We start from the raw sequence: 26,815 nt of genomic DNA, 5'->3' as shown, positions 1-26,815 counted from the left end.
CCATTATCTCCTCTTACATGCACCCCTCTTCTCTTTTTGCAGCATGCTGTGAACTATATGAAAATTGCTTACATGCCACCCCTGCAGGACATCGGACCTGAACCTCAGCAAGTCCAGTTTATTTTTTCTGTCAGCAATCAGCATGGAGGCACTTTGTATGGGATCTGCTTCAATATTACAATTCTTCCTGTGGACAACCAAGCCCCAGAGGTAGGGTGGTGGTGAAAGTGAGAAAAAAGGACTTGGAAATTGCTTTGAGTAGAAACAGAAATGCAGAAAAATATTTTGATTTTACTGAGATAAAAAATGAACTTTCCATGGGATCAGGGTTTCAGCACCTTGCACACGGCTTGCACTGGGATTGAAGTAGAAGGTGAAGTCTGGTGAGTGTGCAATGCGATTTTTTTTGTGCTAAGTAAGCCGAGGACTAACTTTGGCATCTATGTATCTGTTCAAAAACATGTATGTCGCAACTTGGTTAGCAAAACTGCATCCCTACATTTTGTGTTGCTTACTGCCTATAAGGCAGGTCAGAAGCCTCCATGAATGGGATGAGAACTAGGATGCACATATTATAGCCCATTGTTGGTAATTTCCTTAGGTTTTTCTAACACAGCAGAAAAGATTATATCCTTCGGCATTTTGTTTTTTAACGTGTCACACATCCTTATAGCAGAGCAAATGGGAATAACTCTGTCTGCTGTGTGTTTGGAGGTGCAGCAGCAAAGAGAGCTCAGCATTTCTCCTTCCTGCAGGTCTTGACAACCCATTTGAGAGTGGAAGAGGGTGGCATGACCTCTGTTACAGAGGGACACATTCTCATCTCTGACGCAGACACAAAACGAGAGCATCTCTTCCTGCTCCTGCTGAGGCAGCCGCAGCATGGGGTGGTGGAGCTGGATGGCATTCCCATGAATGGAGGTGACAGGCTTTCCTATGAGGACCTGCGTACCCTGGCAGCCAGGTTAGAAGAGTGGTGGCTGTCTTTTGTGGTGGGCTAGGCTCTCAGCTGAATGAGCTAAATCTTGAAGTGGTGCAGGGCGCAGAGGCTAGCAATGTTCACCATAGCTCTGGCAGAGCTGCTCTAGGATTGCTGGCTGAGCCTTGGGAGTGCAATGTCACCATGAAATGAGCTGTGTGGCCAGGAAATGGGAGTTAGCAGCCATGCCTCCTGTAGGTAGGTTTCTCTGTAAAGCGTTGCCCCATGCTGGTGAGGAGACAAGTTCTGGATGCAGCTGTGCAGTTCCTGTGAAGAAGACACTGGTGGCCAGCTTTTTTCTTTAAAGGAAGTCGTGTGTTTATTAAGCTTGGTTAGTTTTTTGTTAACACTGATTAAATGTAGAGATGAAAATTTTGCTTGTTTATTTGTGTCAAGAACAAGACACGACACACACGCAGAGTTAGAGCTCCTTGGCTCTATTTCCATCTGTTAGAAAGTGGGCACTTACCACAGCGACGACATACATGTTCGGTAAACACCTCACAACCAGCCACAACAGAGATGACAAAGCCTCAGGGAAACCTTTTTGCTGACTGATGAATGGTTTACCTTGGGGGTTTTCTTCTCATAGGAGACCCCAAAAGCCCTTTAGAGAAACTCTGATCCAGAATCAGCAGTGTTAGGTGGACACCCTTACACAGGGAGCGGCTTTTTGTACTGGGAGGGATACACATTGTAGGGCATGACCAGAAAGCATGGGTTCTTTTTATCTGTGAAAAATTTGTGTAGCTCTATCATCTTTTTTCACAGATATCGTCATGATGGCTCTGAGACTCTCACTGATGATGTTTTCTTTGCAGCCACAGATGGCATCCATTTTGTAGAGTTCACCCTGCAGGTCAAGGTCAGTGTGTTGCATGTTTCTGAGAGTAATTGTCTGTGTAGAAGCAAAGGTTCAAAGCTTGCATTACCTTGGAAACTGGAAGATAATGGATGTATTAGGCTTCCATTTCAACCCCTTCCATTTCAGGTCCATGTAGCAAATTTGAGAGGAATTTTGACTTTCACTTTGTACTAAAACGATGATTATCTCCTTTGGTTTACTTATGTCTTTTTATTTTTAATTCAGCTGGTTTCTTTTTGCTCATAGAGAAAGTTCAATGCACTCTGACCCTGGCACCATTCTATTAGTTTGAGCTGCAATGCAATGTATTGAAACAACTGGCTTCCACTGAAATGAACAATAAGAAAATCTTAAATTATTTTTCTGCTTAGGTGTTGCCTGTGAATGATGAGCTACCTGTTATGCAAACAGGCCTTGTTCCTGTGCTTCACTGTCTAGAGGGTGAAGAAGTGGTTCTCTCCTCGGAGTACATTCATGCCACAGATGCGGACAGCGATGACATGGCACTGATGTTCGTGTTGGCCCGCCAGCCCTACCACGGGGTAGTGAGGAAAGCTGGTGCTGCTGTGGATCGTTTCTCACAAGCTGATGTCATTGCTGGCTTAGTCACATACAAGCACACTAGTAAGTGAGCTAAGGAGAGAATTCGACTGGAAGGTGGTCAGACAAGTATTAGTAAAAAAATCTCAACCTGAATCCACGCCTTTGCAGAAGTCCAGTAGGAACTTCTGACAAAGCACATGTTGCGACTAGGGAAATAAATAAACTGGCTTTAAAATAGAGAACTGATGATAGACAACTACCAAATGTTTTAATAAGTTCTCCAAATCCCTGCTTGAACTGAAAATTGTATTCAAACAAGTACATGAAAGTATCAGAATCCTGGAGGGACTCCTTCACTGTTGCTGAAAAAATAACTTGGGCCTTTTTGACAAAATTATTATTAAGTTAGGCATAAACTAAAGTATTTTTATGTGTTCCATGAAAGTAAAAAACCCTTTGGTACTTCTTGCTTGCCTTTCCAGTCTAGGGGGATATCTAGGACAGTTCACAGTCTTTCCATACCACAAAATAAAGGAAGTTCTGATTTTCTTCATGAGAAACACAATGTTAAAAAGATGTTATTTAGTGGTTTTACTATTTTATTTTTTATTGTTAGTACCTTTTTTTTTTTAAATTACTGGGAGAAATCAAGGGCTGCTTAACCCCCTTTCTAACCTAATTTTATCCTTTCATTGGGATTAAAGGGGTTCTCTTTCTACATCTCTGAATGATGGCTTTAGTCTTTTTCTTTCCCCAAAGGTTCTGGTTTTCTATTTAATTATTCTGTAATTTTGTGTTAGCATGGAGAATAGATGTGATATTTTCAAACTTGGCACTGTCTAAAATGAACAGCTGGTATTTGAAAAGGAAGTACTTAATTGTGGCTACCTACAACAAACTTTTCTTCTGCATCCTAAAGATATCACAAACTGTATTTCAATGACAATATTTTGCAGTGGCATTGAAGTTTTGCCTTCAAGGGTGTAGTGTTTCTGTTTTTCATTCCCAAATTTCTACACATCTTGCAGCAGTGCAAGCCACAGGCTGCCAGAAGTGCTGACAGCTGGAATACTCTGAGTCACAGATATTTCTTGCAAGGGGTGGCCATTCCCACCCCTATATCAGCCCCCATTTTAAATGTGATTGCACACAAGCATAATATACTTTACAGTAATAAAGTACAGCCCTTGTTATAGTCCATTTTGTAAGGATAAGAAGCATATAGGAATACATGCGTTACTTACTGTATAAAAAATTGTCTTTTGGAAGACCATGGATATCACCATTTGTCATAGAGGAACATACAAATAAAATAAAGATTTTCCTACATTCCTTGAGAAGGAGTGCAGAAAAACCACTTTTTCTACACAATATACATTTTTTACATAGCTTAGTGCACAAAGAACAGAATCATGAGGACTATTAGCCATTTTATTACAATATAATGTAATATCATAACATTGCAATTATAACATTATCACTGTTGTAACAATACTAACACTCTTTTCTACACAGTCTTATTATAGCACAGAAGTGAGATGGTTAAAATTAATTATACAACAAACCACATCTCTAACCAATCAGCACCCTCAGCAGACAGAATTAAGAACTCCAGTAACTTTGCTGCTGCTTTCTTTTTCTTCAGACTTGATACTGAAGGCTGTTCTTGCAGGATAAAAATTAGTCTTTGGGAAGTTTTGGTAAAACACTTCTTCTGAACTGCAGTATTTTTTTCCAGGTGGGGAGATTGGCCTGACTCCTTCCATTGAGATCTTAACCTTAATTGTCTCTGATGGTGAGGCTGGCCTAGATGCAAAAGACTGCTGCTATGATGGACCTCCTCCTCCTCCAGTTTCACGTCATGATCCATTTCCCCTCTATGACCTTAACATCACTGTACTTCCAGTGGACAACCAGCCTCCATCAATTGCAACTGGTGAAAGCTTCCTCTCACTACAGCAGTGTAATGTGGGTTACACAGTACTGTAGCGCCTAAAGACCCAGAGTGGTTTTTTGGTTGCTTGATTTTTATCATTAGAAATATTTAGTTGAGATCAGCACAGAAAAGTTTTGGATCAGAATTTCCATCAATTTTATTTTCTTTTTCTAGTACAGTGCAAACACCCAATCCAAGTTCCAGTGCAAGTTTGAGCTTGTTGCTCTTCAGCTGCATGTTTAAAGCATGTGGTTATAGATGAGAGTGCTCAGATCTGCTCCTCACCATCTCTACATGCCCATTGCTGCATATGTAAGCTATGTCTAGGTAAAAGTGATCAGTATCTTGTCCCTGAACTGAACTTATGGCCCAACAGATGTCAGGTGTATACAGCTCAAAAGCATAAAGATAAATATAGATATTTATTTACCTTTGTGTGTAGAGCATAAAACAGAAATTTGGGCCTTACATGAAGGGAGAGAATCATTGCTACCTATATTACCTATATTTAATTCTTTTAGGAAATAAAGACAAAGGCTATACATTAATAGATGTGAAGCCACATTTTCTCAAGTACTCTTCAGGATCTAAAAAACTCAGTTAAAATGGAAATAGAGTTGATAATGTACATCTAGTCCAAGTACAGCCCATTGTGTGAAATTTCCATTGATTTCCTGGGCTTTCAATGTGGTCTGTGGTATACATATTAAAAGTATGTTTTCCACATGCTTGTGTCTTTCAATGTCATTTGTTTTTAAGTATCAGGTACATGTTCTGTATCTCAGGGAATATTTAAGTCTATGTATAAGTAGTTTTGTAATTTGCAGGCACTCACCCAAGTAATGTTCTGGAAATGAAACATTGTCCCAGCAGGGAAATTAAACAGTGATGCATGAAAAATTGTTCATTATGAGCAATTCTTAACAGCCCTTATGTAATTAATGCTCTGACAAACAGAGGTAACAACAGTTTTTGAGTAGTATATAAACCTTACCTAATAAATTACCAATAAAATAATTTCATTATTCCCTTCTTCTCTACTTCTGTGATGGCAAAAGCAGAGATGTTGGTGAAAGCAGAGAGGAAAACATGAAAACACGACCTCTCAGTAATTCAGTATTTATTGTATTTTCCCCTTTAGTTATTATTTCCATTCTTATTAACAAAAACAACAGTAAAATGAGCTTATGACCACTTACGTTTAATGCATTTTTTGTGCACAGGTACAAGCTTTGTGGTGGAGGAGGGCTCCTCAGCAGCCCTTACTACCAACCATTTGTTTGCCACTGATGCTGACACCCCTGCAGATGACTTAGAGTTTGTGTTGGTTTCTCCTCCCCAGTTTGGTTACATTGAAAATATACTGCCTTCTCCTGGTTTTGAGAAGAGCAACATCGGAATAAGCATAGGTAAGTCTTAACAACTTATGATAATCAAGCAGATGAAATACAGGGGGCCTGTGGAGGGCTCTTCAGTGGGCTCTGGTGGTGCAGATGCAGGTGTGGGCATTAATATGGGCTTATTGAGGGGCGCAGGTGCTGGCAAATGAAAAGCAGTGGGGCTTTGAGGGAGGAGTTCAAAGGGAGACAGAAGCCCTGCAAATGAGAAGAATTGGCACTTGAAGTAAACAAGGAAATCCTTGTTTTATGCATTCCAGCTGTGATCTATTAGAAGTCATGATATGAGACATTAATCTGCCTTCCTCTTCAGTCCCCCATGAAAGACTCCAGCATCCCTTCACCTACACATCTGTCAATTAAATGCAGTAGCCTGGGTTCCACATTAGTTTCCAAGGCAAAATTACAAAGGTGATAGAGCTGGTGTTTGACTTAGATGGTGATTTCCCTTGCCCACTTTCAAACTACGTAAGGCAGTTTCACCATCAGAACAGACTGTGACATGCTCTGCAATGCTATCAGCTTTAGCAGCCTCTCCAGCTGGAAACCTGAAATCACTGAGTCTTTTAAGTTCTCATTTTTCAGTCAAATAACAGCATAATTAGAAAAATATAATCATAGAATCATTTAGCTTGGGAAAAAAATATTAAGTCCAGCCATTAACCTAGCACTACCAAGAAATCTTGGACCTCAGATATTTTCCTACCTGCTATTTGAGTTAGTTTTATGTAGGCTCAGTTTTGCAGACTGAACTGAAAAGTGTGAAGCTTCAGAATCCCACCAGAAGCAGAATAATGCATTCATTTTCAGGAAAGGGCTTGTGTCCTGCAGTAACATCTGCTGTTACAACAATCTGCAGTGTAACTCTTACAGTCAAAAAATGTCAGAGAACTTAAAAAATTCAAGTTATTTATTCTTTGAAAAAAGACATAGTTTCAATTTTTTTTAAATGATGCATAAGACTAGAAGGCATGAAAATATTGTGCTAACTAATTTCTCTTTAAAATCTGTAGGTTCATTTCAGTTGAAGCACCTGAAAGCCATGAATATAAACTATGTTCAAGCCAGGCACCTGAGAATGGAGCCAACAGCAGACAAGTTTGTACTTTATGTCACTGATGGGCTGCATCGCTCAGCAGAGACTCCATTTTTTGTGCTAATCAGCCCAACCAATGATGAAGTTCCAGAATTCATAGCCAGGAATATTACTGTAAGGAAATAAGCAAAATGCCTGTTATAAAACTACTTTAACCAGAAACCACTCTCTAATATAGTAAGAACATTGTCCTGATAGCTGTTCTCTGCATATTTCCTGTACTTTTTGTAGTTCAGCCTACTTCAGGAAACAGCCCAGTGAAATCCCATGTAAAACTATAAGACAGAGCTTCAGTGGGATAGGAGTAGTGCATAGCTCTTGGAAATTTGCAGTTAAGTGAAAAGAAAGGCTCAAATCTTTAAACTAATAAGTCATCTAGAAAGCAGAGAGATCTTTAGGCTTCTTCTGCATTCTCCAGAACTCTCACAATTTTTTATGGAGTATTTTTTATATTTCTGGCATAGCTTCTCCCCTCTCTTCAGAGTGTTTTTAATATAAATAACACTGTGAGCACAGAGCGAGCGTAAACTTACTCTTAATGTAAAGTAAAAAGTGCATGTATAAATTTACATGCATTTGTATTTTCAGATATCTATGTATTTGAAGGCTTTCTCCTTTGTGCATTTCTGAGCACTGGATTTGGCATTGTCTTACTTAATGTATTTTCTATTAATTTGGGCAAATATGAACTCCTTATCACAACTCCTCTCTTCATCACTGTAACCATTTACTTTCTCTATGTCTCTTAAACTGGTTGAAATCAGTAGCTGGTTAAAAAGCCGCTGGGAAAAGGGTGGAGGAATCAAGAGATACACTTGTGCAACAGAAACACCTTACTCATGAAACCATGCTAGAATTCTATTATTTCTTCTTAGGCAAAAGAATTGGATGTTTTTTCTTTCACATTCAGGTTCAAGAAGGGGCGATGAAAGAGCTGGATCTGTCTGTTATCAATGCAGTTGATCTGGATGTGCCTCCAGACCCTCTGGTATTTAGGGTTGTGCAGAGGCCCTTGTATGGGTTCCTTATTAATGGTGCTCAAGGCAGTGATATTCTACATTATAAAGACTTAATTACTCGTGATCACCACAGCCATGGGTTGCTTGTTCATAACATTTCCATGGAGCTACTGAAGAACGGTAGGTGCAGCATTCTTCTGACACTGGTCTTTCATTCTTTTAATGAGGCAAGTGGCACACTAAAGACGTCTTCATCATTTATTTATTCACTTGCTTTATGTTTATTTTCAAGAAAATGTTTAGGAATGGAAGTTCTCCTATTTAATGCTGTTCTTGCCTACTGATTTTAGGAACTGTCAATAAAATCATCCTGAGAGACCTCTGTATCAAAAAGGGTAGTAATATGAGTAGGAAAATCATCAGCCATAAAAAAAAAAAGGGAATAATGTAACATAATGTAATATCATCAAACAGATTTGTAAATGTTTTACAGCACCTAGAATAGGGAGACAAGACGACTGATTTAAAAGCACACTAACTGATCATGGGGTTAAGTATTTCTTCACATGATAACAGAATCCGAGAACATTTTGGGTTGCAAGGGACCTTTCGGGGTCAACTAGTCCACCTCCCCTGCCATGGGCAGGGACAACCACTGGACCAAGTTGCCCAAAGACCCATTTGACCTGACCTTGAGCACTTCCAGGGTTCCACAACCACTCTGGAAAAATAGTTCCAGTGTCTCACCACTCTCACTGTAAAGCCTTTTGTCCTTATGTCCAACTAAACCTACTCCTGCCCCTTGTTATGTCACTACAGGCAAAAAAGTAAAAAGTCTCTCTCTATCTTTACTGTAAACCTCCTTTGGACATTGTAAGGCTGCAATATACCTTCACATGTCTAGCAATAAAGGTACAAATTGGGATGCTACAGCTTAGCATGATTAGTCAGCCTGCTTTAAAGCAGCAAATCTATTTCAAGTACATGTAATGAAAAAGTGTATTTTACATTGCCAAGATTATGGTGGATTCTTCCTGACTGTGGCTATTTAGTGAAACATGGAATCTATCAGTATAAAGAGGAACATGAATTCAATACTGTCAGTCCAATTTCAGTTCAGCCCTCAAAACCTGAGGAAAGATTTTTTATCTGTCTGCCTGTCTAATATGAACCTCCAGATGTATCAGGTGTCCACCCCAAGCTCTTCTGCCTTCCCAAGTCTTGGTTTTGACTCTCTTTTTTGGCTTTTTGCTTTTGTTATCCATAACAGTGAACAAACCACCATCAGCCCAGAACTTCTAGTTGTCCATGGTCATAGATACAAGGCCAGCTGTCCTTCCAAAGGCTTCTTTAAAGTTCCCTGAGGTTTATTTAAAGCACAGAAAAGTACTGTCTATACCTCTCTATACCCTCTCTATAGTCTCCATCAAAGTGATATGGAATCAGGAGAGGAGAAGAAATGTAGCTTTTTCAGATTGACAGAGACCCCTTTTTTGGACTTAAGTCAGGCTGGTGACCTTGAGTCAATAGTATGTTAGAACAATGAACAGGAGCGGCTCACCAAACTCATCTTCTGATAGCTAAGGCAAATTTACTATGGTTACCCCATCATATGGCGGGGGGAGATGGAAGAAAGGTGATTGACGCAGAGTGAAATGATGTGAGGGATTTTGCAGGAGTCAGATGGAGTTGTTCTTTCCATTTCTCTCTCCCATTCTCCCTCTCTTTATCTTATTTTTCTCCCCCTTCCTGCCTCACATAGGAATGAAGCTGATGTACATGCACGACAACTCTGAAAACCTCACTGACAGCTTTAAAATTCAGCTATCAGATGGAAAACATAAAGTCCTCAGAACCATTTCAGTAAAGGTCATTCCAGTTAATGATGAGAAACCAGTGCTGAGCAAGTAAGTCACATGTTCCTGTTTCTGAGAGTGGGACGTGTTCAGACAAAATGATGGAAGAGTGAACAAAACATCAAATCATAGAATCATACAGTCATTAAAGTTGGAAAAGGCCTTTATGATCACAAAGTTCAACCATCAACCTAGCATCCCATGATGTTCACCATTAAACCATGTCCTTGGTGCCTGATGCAAAGAGGAAGCCATAACTAGCAACAGACTAATGTCAGTAAAGATGTTTCTATATAGGTCTCTATCAGGCTGTTTAACAAAAAGTTTTTACATGCTTAGTGATGCTCTATATTAAGAGAACAGAGTAGAAATAAAAGTGTGTGGGGAGACATGCCTGTTGTGTCTTTCACAAGCTACTTGAAGGTATTTTCCAGGTGTTGCACCTCTGCTGAATGCTGGCCACTATGGTACTGTTTTCCTCTTCTTTGAGACAAACACCTGCCTAAAACACCTCTTTGAAAGCAGCTCTGGATTTTGGCATGAGAGAATTCATAAGGTTGAAGCAGCGAAGAGCTTTCAGATTATAATTCTCTTCTTCTATATTCTAAAACTCTTTTTCTCAGCCATAATTCAGCTTCTGAAAAGATACACAATAACTTCCCTTACTCTTCAAAGCTAGGAGTCATAAATGAAATAGACATGATCAGAAATTTCCTGGCAGACCATTTATAGATGGGCAGCTGGCTGCAAGAGAGCCAAACCTCCTCAACATTTTAAAAAGGAGCTCATCCCTTGGGATCTCCAACTGATGACTTGTCACAGAGCATCAGGACCTCCATACTTGTGACTGTTTTCCAGCGTCAGACAGGCAGATGGGAAGCTATGGTCCCAAAGGTTTTGGGAGTATAGATCTGAACCTCTAAAGTTTGCATTTCAGACCACAACCTGTTAACCAGACTGCCACTAAAGAGGGAATTTCTGATCCCTCAGGATATTTGGCCTACTTTCAGGTCAGACTTACCTTTCCCATTGCAAAGAATTTTTAATGTTTTTTTTTTAACCAGGTAGAGCTTCCTGCAATAACAAATGTTAGTTTCTTAGTTAAAAGATGCTCGGTGATCACATAATGCTAATATGAGAGAATGTCAATTTTAGTTAGAATAAGGAGTATAATTTATGTATGCATATATAATGTACTGATATTTACTGATAATTGCCTATTTGTTCCTCACATGTTATAGCTTGATCTGCCATTTTCCACCCTCTCTCTCTGAAAGAAGATGATGAAGTGCAAGAAGTCAAGTGTCTTTAGCTTTGTCCAGCTAGATCCAGAAACTTGCTACCTTGTCTGGCAATGTCTTGGCTCACCACTTGCTCTTCTTGTGGTGAACAATAGCATAGGGTGAGACATCTGCTCCCAAAACAGCTATTTCTTTAAAAGAAGTCACTGCCGCTTGCCTGTTACTTTTCCACTGCGATGAGGTCTGCTGCCAGTATTTATGCAGTAGTGCTTTAAGAAAACTTTCAGTTTGGCACTGAGGTGATGTAGCTGCCACATTCAGTCTCTCCATTTTCTCTGTAGGGTACAAACTTCCTTGTGCCAGTGCGGTGTTTTACAGGTGAATAATGTACCTGTAAGCTTTTCTTTACCTTTTGATCTGGGGGCACTTTCCACCTCACGGATTTTCAGCTCTCATCTCTGTTAGTTATGGTCAACAGACTGAAGAACCTGTGATGGGATGTTTTGGCTGGCAAACTGTGCCTCTTATTCACAGTGATTGCCAAAACCTCAATCTGTCACCTCTCGGATTGCATCCTGTAGCAGAGAGTGCCCTTGGGGAATGTAAGGCCTTCACACATTCCCCTTGAGAGCTTCTTCCCAAAATGAGATGTGGGTGCTAGAAGGACCATAGAGAAGAAGCCACTTAGATTTTGTTGTGTCTCTTTACAGATAAACGAGAGCCTTGAAGACTAGTAATTTGAAAGACAGTCTTTTCCTAAGTGAGCAAACAGTTCATCAGAGCCAGTGTTGCTATGCTCTGTAGTTGGAGTAATAAAGCAGTCTATTTGTTTACATTGTCTTCTTCCTATAAATTGTATGAAGGTAAGCAGAATAGGGTCCAGGGGAATAAGAGAGATGTGTTAAATCACAGTTTGTTTTAGGTATCTTTGTTGTTTCTCACCATTGTGAGGAGAAGCTTGCCTGCACAGTTCGTTCTTTTTTCCTTTTGAACTGAAATAGGCACCCTCCTTCTATTCTTTCTGCAGTTGTCATTTCTGTCAGCATTTGGTTAATCCATATTTCTGGTAGAGAAATTACATGTTGAAAAGGCTCCTTTTATTGCATCAATACATGACTTTTAATTTTTTCAGGAAGAACGATATAGAGGTGAACATAGGTGAAACTCAAATAATTTCTAGCGCTATTCTGTCAGCAGAAGACAAAGATACCCCCAGAGAAAGAATTTACTACTTATTTGAAAGACTTCCAGAAAATGGTCAGCTTCAGCTCAAGGTTAGTCTTTGTACTTCAACAAAAAGCGGACATGCAAAGAACTCTCTCTTTTTAGGGCAAAATGAAGCTCATCTTCCTTTTCTCCCAAATGTCTGTCATATTTTGAAGTAGACAGCTTGGCCAGTTTGATTGTTGAAGGAGCATTTGAGTCAAAAATGATGCTGTCCCAGAGGCTTTGGCACTAAAACCCAGATCCTGAACAAGAGAATATGGAAGGTAAAACACGTCAGATCATCTGAGGTGAAAATTGAGAGAGATGCTGTGATAATCATCCCAAAAAGGGGGAAAATCAAACATCAAAGCTAGGAGGGAATGAGGGCGAAAGCCCTTGATTAAAAAAAAAGTGCCTTTACTTCCATGACTTCAGGGTTTAGAAAGTATGGAAGGAGTTGCATGTGAAAGAGTAAGCAATACCTCATCAACTAGAAGAAAAGCATGGGGGGAAGGAAGGGAAAAGGAAGATGATGGAAGGGCTATATCAAGAGGAATGGCAAAAAACAAGATTCGAAATGGAAGGAGAGATGATAATCTGTTGACCTAAAATAAGACAAAGGAACAAAGATAGAAAAAAATGCCTCTTTTAAATTGTGTGCATGTGTAATAGAAATAAAATTCTGTTTCTAAAACTTGTGAGCTTGGGAAGTATTTTGACGTTGGATCTCAGCATCAATCTGTGGATCACATGAGACTTGTGAATTAAATCTGAGACAAGAGACAGCTGGTGACTGGAGTCTGTCAGTTTAAACAGGTAGGGTACCCATGTCTTAGCACTCTGTCCTCGATAACCTTTGCTCCAAATCTAGTGATGCTATTACTGCAGCTAAATGTCAACTACATGGATCAGTCCAACTTAGGGTACTAGGCTATTTTCAGAAAAGCAAGAAATTTTATGGTATAATTATTACTTTTTTTTGTCAGCTGAGGATCTCTGGGGCTCTAAATTTCTGTGCTTCCCTGAAGTTATTTCTGATACTGTTTTAGCTACGACTTCAGATAGAGCCAAGAGAAGATTTGTGAAACTAAGAAATAGAAAACATAAGCTGGCTCAGGAACTATTTAATTTTCATCTTGGTGTCTGAATGAGAAGTGTGCAGAAATTTATTTCTTAGAGTAAAAGTGGCTAAACTCCATATTACTCTATTTTATTAATGGTCATTGTATCTTCTCCAGCCTTATATCTGCTGGAAAAAAAACTCCAGTTACTTGCTGCTTTTCAAAACAAACTATGAGGAAAGAGCATATAGAAAGGAAGACAGCTGCCTCTAACAGTCTATATAACTAAAAAGAAACATAATTAACTGGGAAGGATGCACAGGTGATTATAATTTCATGAAGGATGCTTTTATTCTTTCTAGGTAGGACAAGACTGGGTGGCTCTCCAAACTGGAATGAAGTGCTCTCAGGAAGAGCTGGATATGAACCTTGTGAGATATGTCCACACAGGAACTGTGGGGTCCGAGAAACAAGACAGCTTCACATTTTACCTCTGGGATGGGTACAACAGATCCCCAGCTGTGGACTTCTACATAAATATCAAGGACTTGGAAAAGGGTAAAGATCCACTAAACTTGATGTTTTACAGTGCCTGTTTCTGAAAAAAGATATTTGAGTACATGTCCTGATCCTTTCCTTAGCATTATATAGGCCCTGGCAAGTCTCCCTGCAGATCCTGTAAGTTTAACTGCTTGGATTTCACTGTTGGCCAGGTCCTGAGATTTGAAAAGGCTCTGCTAAATGCAATGTGTTGCACCTTGTCTCCCAGGACTCCCAGCTGCTTTTCAAATAGAGCTGAAAATATCTTTCTGAAACTAGCTTTGTGTTTGAGTAAATCAGCACAGAAAAACAGTAAATATGTAAAAAGGTAGGCAGAAGACTGTTCAGAAACAGCTCTGTCTCCCAGGTTATTCTACAGTTTTAAGGTCTTTCTTTTCTTATAAAATCTGCTAGAAACCTAATGGTTAACCTGACACTGCTAAGATTGGAAGAAGCATCAAAAGAAGCTATGGTCTCTTCATCCTTGGTGCAAACAGGATAATAGTTTTCAGTCTCCAATAGGATAAAGCCCCAAGCAATGTGGATATGGCTGATCTCATGGCTGACCCTGCTTTAAGCAGAATGTCGGACTAAAGATGTCCTGAAGCCTCTTCCATGCTGAATTTCTCTATAATCTTACAGTCTTATAGTTTTTCTGCTGGTGACGGCTTTCCTGTAACTAAACAATGCAGAAGAGATCATCCAGTTCAATATGACTATTTTAGGTTTTTTGTCTATTTTGCAGGAGACATTGCTGTTTTTACAAAACTCCTTAGAGTGACAAAAGGAGGTCGCAGCTACATTACAAGTGACGTCCTCCTTGCACTGGACGGTACTGACAAGCCAGAGGAGCTCCTTTACGTGATAACCTCCCCAGCCCAGTACGGGCAAATAGAGTATGTCAGCTATCCTGGCATCCCCATTACGAGCTTCAGTCAAATGGATGTAGCACGACGGATCGTCTGCTACGTTCACAAAGCCAAGGCAGTTGTTCATGAGGATACATTCAGGTAAGGCGCAGTACCCCACCCCCCAAACTCTTCCCCTTGAATTTTTGGGGTATTCAAAAAACCTGCGCTACATGACACAAAACATCCAAAAAACCCCAAAAGAAATTATTAAAAAGAGCTGGAGGTTCTGTGTGAATTCCCAAAATTTATATAGCACATCTATTTCTACGGCAATAAATATAGTTGGGAATGCTTTGGTAATAAATGTATTTTCTCATTGATGCTGAAAACATAGCCAGAGACACATTTACTCAGTGATACTTCAACATTATTATAGCACCCAGGCATACAAAGCTGTTAAGATTTAAGTGAGAGAGGACTAAGAACATACTTGGTGGAATTTTCCTTTGATTTCTTGCTACAGCTGGATGTGGTAAAACTGATCAATTCAGGTATTAAATAACGGTTTTCTTATCTGTTACAGTTTACCATATTAATTTGATTATGGGTTTTTTGAATCCCTAAGTATTCTGGAATATAATGAAAACCAGTCCACTATTAATGCTGTCAAATATTACCATGTCCCACAGCCATAGGGAGGAGGAAAGAAGATCCAGCAGGCAGGAATCATGCAGCAAGATTGATTTATTTAACTATTTTACAAACTCTTTCATAGACTTTTTTCTTCATAGTCTAATTGGACAAAATCACCTTGGGGTGATTGGCTAAAATCCTAAAACATCCATTGTCAAAATATTTTTCTACTGTACTATAAACAAAGTTCTACAAGGTCGCAGGTGTTCATGGTTTACAGAACTTCTGATAATCTCTTCATGAGAGACAAAAGTATCCCACGGTTTAGAAGAAGCAGGAAAATTCCTTGCTAACAGCATTTTTGTATCCACAGTCCACTTAATCTATTTTGACACTACCATAGCTCAGAAATTCATGCAGACACTTGAATTTTTGGTATAAAGCCATAGGTTTAGCTACAGGCCCAGTTCAGCAGCCTAATGATAATTATTTTCACCTGTTACTGAAATTCTCCTCTTAGAACAGTTTATAGTAGGTGAATTCCTTAAGTGAGTGTTCCCTTATTTTGTTCTTAAATGAAGCTCCCTTGGTTATAAAATAGAATGATGTAATGAATTATCATCAGATAAAGAACAGATATATTGCTCAAAGTTTTGCGGACAGTTTTGTAAAAAAGATCAAAATCAGGGGAAAAAAAGCGCTCAAAAATAAAGATAATATTTCTAAGGGAAGAATGCTTCCTTTTTGCTAATACCGGCAATTTTCTCTGAAAACAGCTTTTGACAGAAGATGGACTTACTGTAAAATTCAAAATTAAGAGCTTATTGTTTTTCACTTGTGACTAAGAGAAATGAAGGCTTTAACTCCTAAGAGCTGCAATTCAGAAAAGACCCTTTTTCGCACTCCTAGAACAGATTCCTGATCTGAATGGCTTTTTCTGTGAGGCACAAGGAAGTTCAAGAATATGTGGCATCATCCAGTTTGAGAGTTTTTTTTTACAGGCAATTCAAGCAAGTGGGGCATGGAGATATGAAAGAAATCTCCCTGTGATACTGGTTCAGATAGCATCATCCAGAGTTAACCCAAAAGTAATTCTGGAACTTTCCTCAGATGAAATATTTTAAACTATCCCTTCCACTACATTCAATGTGATGGAAATTCTAGTTAGAAGATTTGTCTGATTCACTTTTACTCACTACAGAAAATGTGAACAAATACTCCCTGGTTTTATATTTCTAAATAGTGAAACACTTTCCCCAAAACTAGAATTAGGTTATAAAAGTAAGGTTGCAGTCGTGCCAGACTTAATTTCGGCAGCATGGTATACTGGCTTGTGTCAATAGGACTTCCATATCACAGCTACGAAAGCAGACGAAACAATTCTAGGGAAACTACAAATGTGGATAAACCCCATGTTTTCTGTTTAGGCCAGTGGCTAAGAACCAAACTAGAAAGTCAGCCTTATAAACATAAGGTATGGTTCTTTAATAAATATTGAGATTTGATAAATATTTCAATCACAATAATTATGTTCCTTGGTGCTATCTTTTGGAAAATAATTTGGTTTTGTGTAGACATGTAAATATTCTGGCAGAATACTATTATTATTTCAACAAGGAATTAATTATATGGGTAATTATGGGAGGAGGAGGAATTAACTGACCAGATTTTTACTTTCCACTAAAGTACTTCCTTCAGACATAAATTTACCTGTATTGTTTGGTGCTGTTGGCCTGGAAGAAAGATTTGGCAGTGCTTGTCTGGACAGACGACTGCAAGTGATTAGCAACCTGACATCAGACGCTGGCAGCAGGATGCTAAAAGAACATGCTAATGTCCTCCATTTTGACATGCTGGCTGGATTTTGTAATGAGTTGGCACTATTTATGATTCCATTTTTATCTTTTAAATGCCATGACAGATGGCAGGTCCTACAGCCAACTCCATTGCCATCAAACTGCAGAAAGCATGAAATGTTGGTAGTTGTGAAATCAAACCATGCAACATGTCCTCCAAACTTTGCCTGGGAATTGTACCTTAAATTTCATGAGAGTGAGAATACTGGCTGCTCTCCATTCCTGAGGAAATTAGAAAGCAGACATAAACCAGAAATAAACAACCAAAATCTCCCAAAGTGCAGAAGATGGACATCTTGGACACAGGCAGTTTCATCACCTGTGAAACTGAGCAATGAATGAAATTCATTGTAAATTTCAGTCTGATGTAGACATGCAGAAGCTTTGTTCCTATCTGGTATTTTCGAGAAGGCTGGATGCATCTTCAGTTTCGTGAACTGAATTATCTAAGTCTTTCACTTAAATATTGTTTGAGGCATTATCCAAATGTTTTTACAACAATCAAAAGAATGAGAGAAAATTCACTTCTGCTGCAATCCTTCAGGCATCTTGAGAGAAGGTTAAGGTTTTGACTGAAGGTGTTTTACCCTTCTTTCTCCTAACTATAGTATTTACCATCATTATTCTAGTTCTGTATTTGATTGCAGATAGCTTACAAATAGCACAACCCTTTTACCATTGGCACAATAGCATAAGGTCAGTGCAGACAGATGTCTCTAGGTTCCCAGCTGGGAATACCATCCTCAGTAAACATATTTCTAACTGCTACATAGTCCCAGGTCCGCCTATGCTCATTCCCATCTGTTTCATGGCATAGTGCCAGTTTACAAGTGATCAAGCTCTAATCATCCAATGCTGGTGAAGGCAATGAGGAGTTTTAGGCGGACAGTCTGTGTGACACAGTAAGCTGCTCTGTGACCTACTGAAAGTCACTCACATTTGAGTCACGCAACGATACACTAGGTGTTGACCTTCTAATTTTTAAAATACTTCTTCAAGGTCTGCAGTCAAGAGACCAAGAGGAAACAGATAATCTACTAAATGTCAGCCAGTCCCCATTTCACTTAACTATGGTAGAAGAGTATTAGGTGGAAAGCAGCCAGCTAGGCTTGCCCTCATACTGTCTGAAACAACTGTCCCACTCTACTAGAGACAAATTTCTTTGCACAGCGGACTCTGATCTGGCTCAGGCAGAACAAACCTATGTGAAAACCACTTTACAAAATGTTTTTGCGTACGCTGTGCAGCATAATCACAGAAATTTATGTAGAAAGACAGGTAATTCATACACACTGTAAGTTGATGGGACACAAAGGACCATGAGATATTTTCGGAGCAATTTTTAGTTTTATATACCCTCAGAAGTTTTTGTTACAGGCATGAAAATGTTCCATGTAATTCTTTTCAGAAGAAAATACATAAATAATAATCTTGACAATGAAATCTAGAATGAATTTTAAAGGCAAAAAGGTTTTATCCTTATTTTCCTCAACTAAATTTAATAATAAATTTCTGCAGACCATGCTGTCACTCGTATGGCAAAAGCCCATACCCAGCTGGTAGGCTTCTGTCATGGTTTAACTGCAGCCGGCAACTAAGCAGCAGGCAGCTGCTCACTCCCTCCCCACCTGGTAGGATTGGGGAGGGAATTGGAAAGGTAAAAGTGAGGAAACTCATGGGTTGATAGAGACAGTTTAATAGGTAAGTCAAAAGCTGCACACCCAAGCAAAGCAAAATGAAGAATTCATTCACTGCTTCCTGAGGGCAGGCAGGTGTTCAGCCATCCCCAAGAAAGCAGAGTTCCATCATGCACAACAGTGACTTGGGAAGACAAATGCCACCACTCCAGACATCTTCCCTTCCTCCTTCTTCTTCCCTCAGCTCTATACACTGAGCATGACACCAGATGGTCTGGGATATCCTTGGGGTCAGCTGGGGTCAGCTGTCCTGGCTGTGCCCCTTCCCAGCTCCTTATGCACTCCCAGCCCAATCACTGATGGGGCAGTGTGAGAGGCAGAAGAAGCCTTGATGCCGTGTAAGCACTGCTCAGTAGTAACGCAATCAAAACATCCTTATGTTATCAGCACTATTTACAGCACAAATCAAAACCACAGCCCCATACAAGTTACTATAAAGAAAATTGACTCTACCCCAGTCAACAAGAGCAGAGTTTCCAACAGATTTTCTCTACAGCCTTGGGTACCTTTCTCTTAGTTTTGAAAGAAAAACTATCTGTAGTGAATAATTAAATCTTTAGTGTATCTAAAGAAACATCACTACTTGAGAGAGACCTACAAGAAACGATGTTGCTATTGATAGAAATTCCCAGCACAGAAGAAGAACTGTGTACGTATGACCTTTTGATAAATTAATGCTTTGGATATCTATGTTTTTAACATTACCCTATACAATTTGTACAGTTCTGCCCAATATCAGTATTGCAGTGAAAGTTTACTTGACTTTTGTAAAGAAACATAAATCAGTTCCCCTGAATATATGAAAATTTACAGATACACTTAGTGCCTAAACAAACCCATAAAGTGAGATAAGGATGAGTCTTCTTCCAGTTTGGTTTTTAAGATAGTTCTGGGGGCATTGGGTTGAAAAGATTTGTAACAGTGAACAGAAAGAAACCCAACCCAAACCAGGCAGGTAATGCACTTCACATACCTCTTTCTGTAAGCTGTAGGTGCTACTTCCAGGTAACCAAGTGAAGACAAACTTTAAGGAGGTGTAAAATATGTATGCCAGAAGATACAATAGGGCCCCCAGCCTGTCTGTCATTTTTGATCTGCTCCACCTGTACCTCAGCTAGAAAATTAGATCAGCTCTGTTATGACTGTTGATCCTCAAGGCCTTTTCTCTGGCATCTGCTCAGTCCCTGCAGGTGCATTGTAACCCTTGTCAAATACCTGGCTGTCTGTTTTCATATTTTGAAGTTTTACATCCACTCCACTCAGCTCTTTTGCAGTATCAACACAGGCAAGTCCTGTAGTAAAGGTCTGCATTATCATTTCATTTCAGTACATGGTGAATCAAGAACAGATGCTGAAGACTGCCTTGCCTCTCTTTGCCAGATTCATCATCAGCAATGGATTGAGGACGAAGCATGGGACATTCAAGATCTTCTTGGAGGCAGCTGACCAGGCTTTGCCCACACTATCTAGGAATACGGGGTTAAGATTAATGGAAGGAGCTACAGCACTTCTTACGTCTGATGTCCTGCAGCTTTCAGACCCAGATACTGCAAAAGAAAACCTTACCTTCCTCTTGGCTCAGCTCCCCCAGTACGGTCATCTCTATTTTCGTGGGGTTGTGCTACTGCAGTACAATTTCACACAGCAAGATGTGGACAACAGGGATGTTGCATACAAGCACCGAGGTGGGAATTCCCAGATTGACAGATTTACATTTGTTGCCACAGATAGGACTAATCAAGGCTTCATCGTGAATGGGAGCGTGCAGAGCGAGCCAGTGGCATTCACCATTCAGGCAAGTGTGACCACAGGCCTACTTAAGAGAGATAAACAGCATGATAAGGTAAAAAATGTAGCAGTTTTGACGACAGCTGGTACTTGCTGCAGTCTCTGATTGAATTGTGCAGCTAAAATGTTTGCTTTCTGTGTTCCATGAATAATTAACGTGGGGAATTAACTACTTGCCAAAATGCATAAATACAAGCAAGTAAATACTTACATACTTAATATTTACAGGCTTAAAATGTTACATAGGCACCTCAACTATAAAGTCAAGCCCAGCTCTGGGAGGGACAGGACTTCCTCCTGCTCTGCTTTCTCACTTGGTGCCTGACCCTGTGATTTGCACACATGGGGGTGTGAGGATGACTGTTCTTCATGTCACAGGAATCTTGAATTACAGCCACTTTGCTCCCCCAGCTGGACATCCTGTCTTCTCTCTGAGAGTCTCTGTAAGATGCCTGCTCTGATTCTTCTTTCTTTACTAGAATCTTTCTGTTTACTTCCCATTTCCCCTGCTTTCAAGTCCTTCATGCTTCATCATAGGCTCAGATATGTTTGCTGTGATTTTTGTATGTATCTATGCGGCATGTTTCAGTATACAAAGTAGGCCTTGTTGCATTGCATGTCAAAATTCTGTGTTTGAAAACACTGATACTAATGAAGAGGCTATTAATGTTTCCTGATGACAAAATTTCAAGTTTTGTGATGAGTGAGGAATACTATTTCAGTAGAGGGTGAGATACGGGAACAGCAACAACCACTGTGGAATGCTAGAAGATTCATCTGAATTTGAGAAAGGTGGCATTGTTATTATACAACAGAGGTGACAAACCTTTCTGGAGTTATCTTTTGCTGTGAAGAAAACGACATCAAAAATGTCCCACTGTGGGGAATGTGGGACATCAGGGCAGAGGTACATAGAATTTGTGTTACACTCCCCAGAGAGTACTGTACGCTGCTGCATATGGCAAGGGATGGGCAGTCTGGGCCTGGAAACTTCTCATGTGAAGTACATCTTAACTGGAACTCAGGTATCTGCAGCAGACTGTGAGCCAAAGTGGCTATTGCTGCCCTGATCCGGCTACCGTGCTTTTAGAAAAAGCAGGACAGAGAATACCCTGATGCTGTAACATGAATGTCTAACTTTGATTTAGGTGGATCATTTGGACAAAATGGCACCAAAAATTATTCATCTCCATTGCTTTTCTGATGTGGAACTGCTGAAGAATGGCAATTATGGGATCTATATTACTGCCAGGTACCTGAGGGCATCTGACCCCAATACGGAAGATGACAAAATAATTTTTAAGATTTTGCGAGGTCCTCATTATGGATACCTGGAAAATATAACAACAGGTGATTTGTTCTATAATCTCTTTATACTGGGGCATACCAGGCCAGATTCCAAACCATATCCTGTTAATGTTTGCTTGATAGAATCGACGTTTCATAGCAAACTTTGGGCAAAGTTTGACTGTAGTAACAAAACTTTTACAACGAAACCTGAGTCTTATGTTTGTTATGAATCCTCAAAGAGTTTGAGAAAATTTTTAATAGCAGCTGTTGAGAAACTTTTTTTATTTGTATCAAGAAAAAAAAAATTAATATTGAACTTGGCCTTTTGATAAACAGGTTGCACATGAAGAAATTGGCGGGGGCTTATAATGAGCGGATGTTGCTGTTTAGCTATAAACCCACATTTCTCTAAGTTCAGGTTCTCAGCAAAAAGGAAAGCTGAAAAGAGTCTATATGAGCTACACGGTTCTTACTAACAGGCCTTTGGTTCACCTGCATATTACTCATCTTTCCTAGGTGGATTCATTCAGGAAGGATTTAGCCAAAAGGATCTAAACAGCAAAATCATACTTTATGTCATCAACCAATCACGAGAAGCAAATTCTGACAACTTGGAGTTTCAAGTGACAGATGCCAGCGGAAACTCTGCGGTGCCCCAAAGGTAGCTCCCCTCCTCGGTGATACGCGCTGTGCTGCACTGCGCTCGCCACCCTTGGGGCAGATGAACTGGTGCTGGGCTTGAAGCCACGTAGACACGGACATAGCTACAACTCAGCCTGCTATTGCTTTTGCTAGAGTAGAGGTTTCTTCCCCTCAAGGAGGTGAATTACAAGGGGTTAGCTCCAGGTTAGACTGGATCACAGATCTCAAAGGCCTACAGGGCCTTACTGGGACACAATGGATTTAGCAGCAGTTGGGCATTTGGAGATCTGAGATGCTGGGTGTGGAGGGATGGGACTACTGTTTCATGAACATGGTCCTGCAGCTGCAGGTCACTCTTGCCCTTAGCTGATGGCAATGCATTTTTCGCATGCTTGAGATTACAATGGAGGGGACGCTCTCAAATGACAAAGCTGTGAGAGCCATACTTCTGCAAAAGAGTACTGAAAGAAGGTGGAGAGCACACAGCATCTTCTTTGTCATCCTCTGCATGTATTAGGCATACTATCCAAATTTCCTTGTGACATACGATAAGCCTCATGTAGAAAACTTAGAATATCATCTGAATCGTGCTTTGATGATGAAAGCCAGAAGTGCAAGTAGCTCTTCAGCAGAGGCAGTGTTTCTCTTTATTTCTGAAAATAGGGCAAAAATGTTCAACCAGCTTATTTAATCAGAAGTAATTGAGAAAAAAAATAACCAGTATGCTTTTCCTGGGCTAAACTGGCTACTCACAAACCAGGACTCATCGTGAAGAAAGAGGAGCAGAGAGCTGGCCCCAGGGGCAGAGCACTTCCCTACACGCTGGAGAGAGGACAGGGATTGAGCTGAGCTGAGCTGAGATGGAGGCACTGTTTAGGCAGTTATGTGCTGTGCCAAAAGATGTCTCCATACACAAACACATCTGAGCATGGGCAGTCTGAGCACTGCCCAGCTGCTCTGTGCTGGCTCACAGATGAACTGATACTAAAACCACCGTTATATGATGCCACTTCTCAAGGGAAAGTGTGATGTCTTGTAAATGAATAGCAATGCATAGCACAGTTTAGGAAAAGAGCAAAGAAATATCACTTTTTTGCAGAAAATAGGTGTACTGTGAAGTTATCTGCTAGCAGACCAAAGGAGAATTTTAATGAAAAAATAATATTTTAATATTGGATTTAAAACTAGTGAGATATTTTTTTCAGTTTAAACTATTTACCACCAAATGATCACTGGTTCAAAATACATGATTTATTGTTGATGTCCCAGCTTTTATTCGAATGCGGCTGGACTACATTTGGCACATCCATCTTCTCTAGCAAAAATAAAGCAAATCAGCTTCTAAATGGATTTCCCACAAAATTAGCATCAGAGGATAAAGGAGGACAGGAGGAAGCTTTCACTGGTGGTAGAGCTAGTCAACTGTGAAAGGCCCAGAAGTTTGTTTTAGTAAAGATCAAATTGTAAATAGCTCAGCTTATTTTCCTTCTTTGCACTCTCTTTCATTCCTCTCTGACTCTCACTAATTTTTATCACAGCTTTTAAAAAGTCAGGATCTTTATTGACTACCTTGTGCAGCACACAGTCTTCCAAGGTTCAGACACCCCCTCCCCACTACCCACAAACAACTCTAAAATTCAGTGTATAAGGCACCTGGAATCAGACAGGGGAAAGGTTGAAGAGCAAAGTATGAAGAATACTAAAGCAAGGGGAGGAGAGAAGGCCCTTGCACACAGGCAAGAGAAGTCCTAGAGCATACTCTGTACCCTATAGGAGGAGAGTTAGAGGATAGATGAAGACACATGGGCAGGAAGAAGGATATTGCTGAGAAAAGACTGAGGAGTGAGAGCATAATAAGACTCCAAGGTTAAAGGGAACCAGGACAAACAGTGATAACTTGTCTCGGCCTATCATTGTTATGGACAAACTGCTGCTCTCAAGGTTACTGTAGAACCCCTCTGGCTGTGAAACAAGGTTCAGGTGTGGTTTAGAGTAGATCAGGGCTGGTCTGGAAGATTTATGTGCCTCTTCCTAATCAGTTGAATCATACAAGTGTGTTGATTTGGAGACAAAGACTCAGTATGTGTATTGGCTAAATCAGTAGTTGGGAGAGAAGGCTCCTCACACAGCCTCTGAGCAGGAAGAGCTGGGGGCGGCTGGTAAGGTGGCTTTGCTTTACTCTCCCACAGGCTGGAGCTACGGTGGTCTCGGATTGAAATGCTACAGACTGAATATGAGGTGTGTGAAAACATGGGACTGGTGTCCCTGAAAATCACCAGGGCAGGACACTCGGTGGAGCCTGCCTTTATAACCGTGAAGGTAAAGCCAAAAGCCAACATCCTAACTTAATAATAAGAAATGCAGCCTGTTATTTTACTCCCCAGATGTAAAGATAATTCAGTAATCATCAAAGAGGCCATCTGATTCAATCCATACTTGCTGGGACATTGCCCTTGCTACTACAGATGGCTGAAGCATTTCTGACAAAATTTCCTGAGTTTTAAGTACAAATGCTGATTAACCAAACCTGGATTGTTTTGGAGCAGTGTTTCAGTTTTGATGAAAAAACAGAGCTGGCAGTTTCCTCTGTCACTGTGCTCAGAAGCTTGGTTTCCAGGATTTGCTACTTTAAAATCCAGGCTTTGGGAAACGTGGTGGTGCCTTGGGAGTTTTGTTTTGCCTTCTCAGGCTGGAGGACCCTAGGAGCTATAGGGACTTCAACTACCCAGCCAAGGCAGCCTTCTCCATTTCTCCCCTTACTGCCCACAGTCTATAGGGGGTTTTCCACAAAACCCCCTATATCTTCAATGACTCCCTCTGTCTTATGTCAAAAAGACTAGACTGAAAGCTGCAGGGTATAACTTTGTAAAACAGGTTTTGTGCAACTTGCCTGCACAAATTTTATCTTTCCTCATAAAATAGAAATTCCAGTATTTTAAAAGCTCCCCTTGCCAGAGAAGTACAATTTTTTTCCCTCACAGTTTCTCAGGACTATACCCTAATTAGGAACATAATTTTGGTTTTTCTTCTACAGAAGTTAGTGGGAATTTTGCTAATGATTCCATTGGGGCCATCCTGCCCAATCCTTCACAGAACTTGGTGATTCTACCCTAGTAGTAACTTGCATAAACAGACCATTGATTCCACCATCAAGAGCACAATGTGGAAACTGGTGTCCTCTGGTGTCTCCTATGAAAATTCAGGGAATTGCTGGAATCCTTGTATTCACATATGTTCATACCTAGCCTAATGAGTCTTTGGGGATGACAGACCGCTCTGTGCACAAACACTTCTTCCAAGATATCACAAAGGGCCAAATAGGAAAACGTGGCCAGGTTGTTGCTGCTCTTCTGACATGACAGGATGTGCTTGTCCAGGAGCCAGGTGTGGCAGGGTCCCCAGGCATGGTGAACAGCAGTGTTAACTGGTGGTGTAAAATAGCAATCTGAGAGGGAATGTGAAAAATTATAAGACAAGCAAATTTTTTTTGATTATGCATTTTTTTAAAGCCATGAACAAGGACAGAATGACAGTTGCACATAACAAGGTTTATTCTCCAGGTCTTTATCTTTTTTTCCAGCCTGAGTATATGTATGGGTTGGCGTGTCTATTTGAGATGTGTACAGTACCTTCAGCATGCAGCAGAAAGCAGTGGTTGGGTGAAATGGGTCACAGCATGGCATTTACTGTTTGATTTCTTCTCAGGTCAATGAAATATCTGCTAGGCTGGGAAAGGACTTCACAGTGACTCCCTCCAAGCTTGTTCAGTTTGATCCAGGTATGAAACAGTACACTGAACAACTCTAAAATTAATTCACTGATTTTGAAAGAGTAAACTTGCTTTGGAGAGTGCAATCCATTACATATCTGTAGCTAGAGAAGCTGAATAGTATTTCAGACTTGGGCTCATTTTCTGGAAGTACTGTGGGCTTCCTTAGTGAGTTGGTATCCTTATTAATTAGCATGATATTGCCTACTGTCTTTTGCATCCGTTAAAATACCAAAAGTGCTGAAATGATGTCTCCTCTCAGCAACTAGTCTGGATAGGACTCACCCTGAGCTGAGCTGTAACATGCTTTAAAGACTTCAGTCATTATAGGTAAAGCCCAGGACACAGGTCAAATTTACACAAAACTGAGTACAACTTAGGTTATTCAAGGTGTCCAGGACCCTTTTTCATTCACATACAAGCCTGAAGTTACCCAGTAAAGACAAGGAACCAAGAAAAAACAACTGTAAGATTTGCCTAAAAAGTTGCACTTCAATCTAACACAGTTTTTGATCTATTTGAAGTTATTTTAAATAACAGTTCCGTCTCTATAGTTAAGCTTTTCAGATAAAAACCCTATGATACATTTTCTCTTGAAAATCACAGCAGA

At 40.1% G+C, this 26,815-nt stretch overlaps 1 protein-coding gene across 1 annotated transcript in view; it reads left to right on the top strand.

Annotated features, from left to right (window-relative positions):
• The window catches only part of FREM1 (FRAS1 related extracellular matrix 1), a gene marked incomplete at both ends in the record, with an annotated part of 56,938 nt that overhangs the window by 17,122 nt on the left and 13,001 nt on the right, over window positions 1–26,815 (top strand). The window contains 17 exons of the mRNA XM_082301669.1: window positions 43–210; window positions 756–964; window positions 1,751–1,844; window positions 2,216–2,468; window positions 4,126–4,323; window positions 5,547–5,732; window positions 6,734–6,930; window positions 7,727–7,955; window positions 9,538–9,682; window positions 12,005–12,146; window positions 13,502–13,697; window positions 14,425–14,689; window positions 20,097–20,511; window positions 21,653–21,854; window positions 22,311–22,455; window positions 24,626–24,755; window positions 26,142–26,214. Of these exons, the coding sequence (XP_082157795.1) occupies window positions 43–210; window positions 756–964; window positions 1,751–1,844; window positions 2,216–2,468; window positions 4,126–4,323; window positions 5,547–5,732; window positions 6,734–6,930; window positions 7,727–7,955; window positions 9,538–9,682; window positions 12,005–12,146; window positions 13,502–13,697; window positions 14,425–14,689; window positions 20,097–20,511; window positions 21,653–21,854; window positions 22,311–22,455; window positions 24,626–24,755; window positions 26,142–26,214 (3,247 nt within the window). The remainder of the gene's footprint in view (window positions 1–42; window positions 211–755; window positions 965–1,750; window positions 1,845–2,215; window positions 2,469–4,125; window positions 4,324–5,546; window positions 5,733–6,733; window positions 6,931–7,726; window positions 7,956–9,537; window positions 9,683–12,004; window positions 12,147–13,501; window positions 13,698–14,424; window positions 14,690–20,096; window positions 20,512–21,652; window positions 21,855–22,310; window positions 22,456–24,625; window positions 24,756–26,141; window positions 26,215–26,815) is intronic.

Source organism: Coloeus monedula (assembly GCF_965178545.1).
Source record: "Coloeus monedula genome assembly, chromosome: Z".
NCBI lineage: Eukaryota > Metazoa > Chordata > Aves > Passeriformes > Corvidae > Coloeus > Coloeus monedula.
This window is presented reverse-complemented; position numbering and strand designations above follow the sequence as displayed.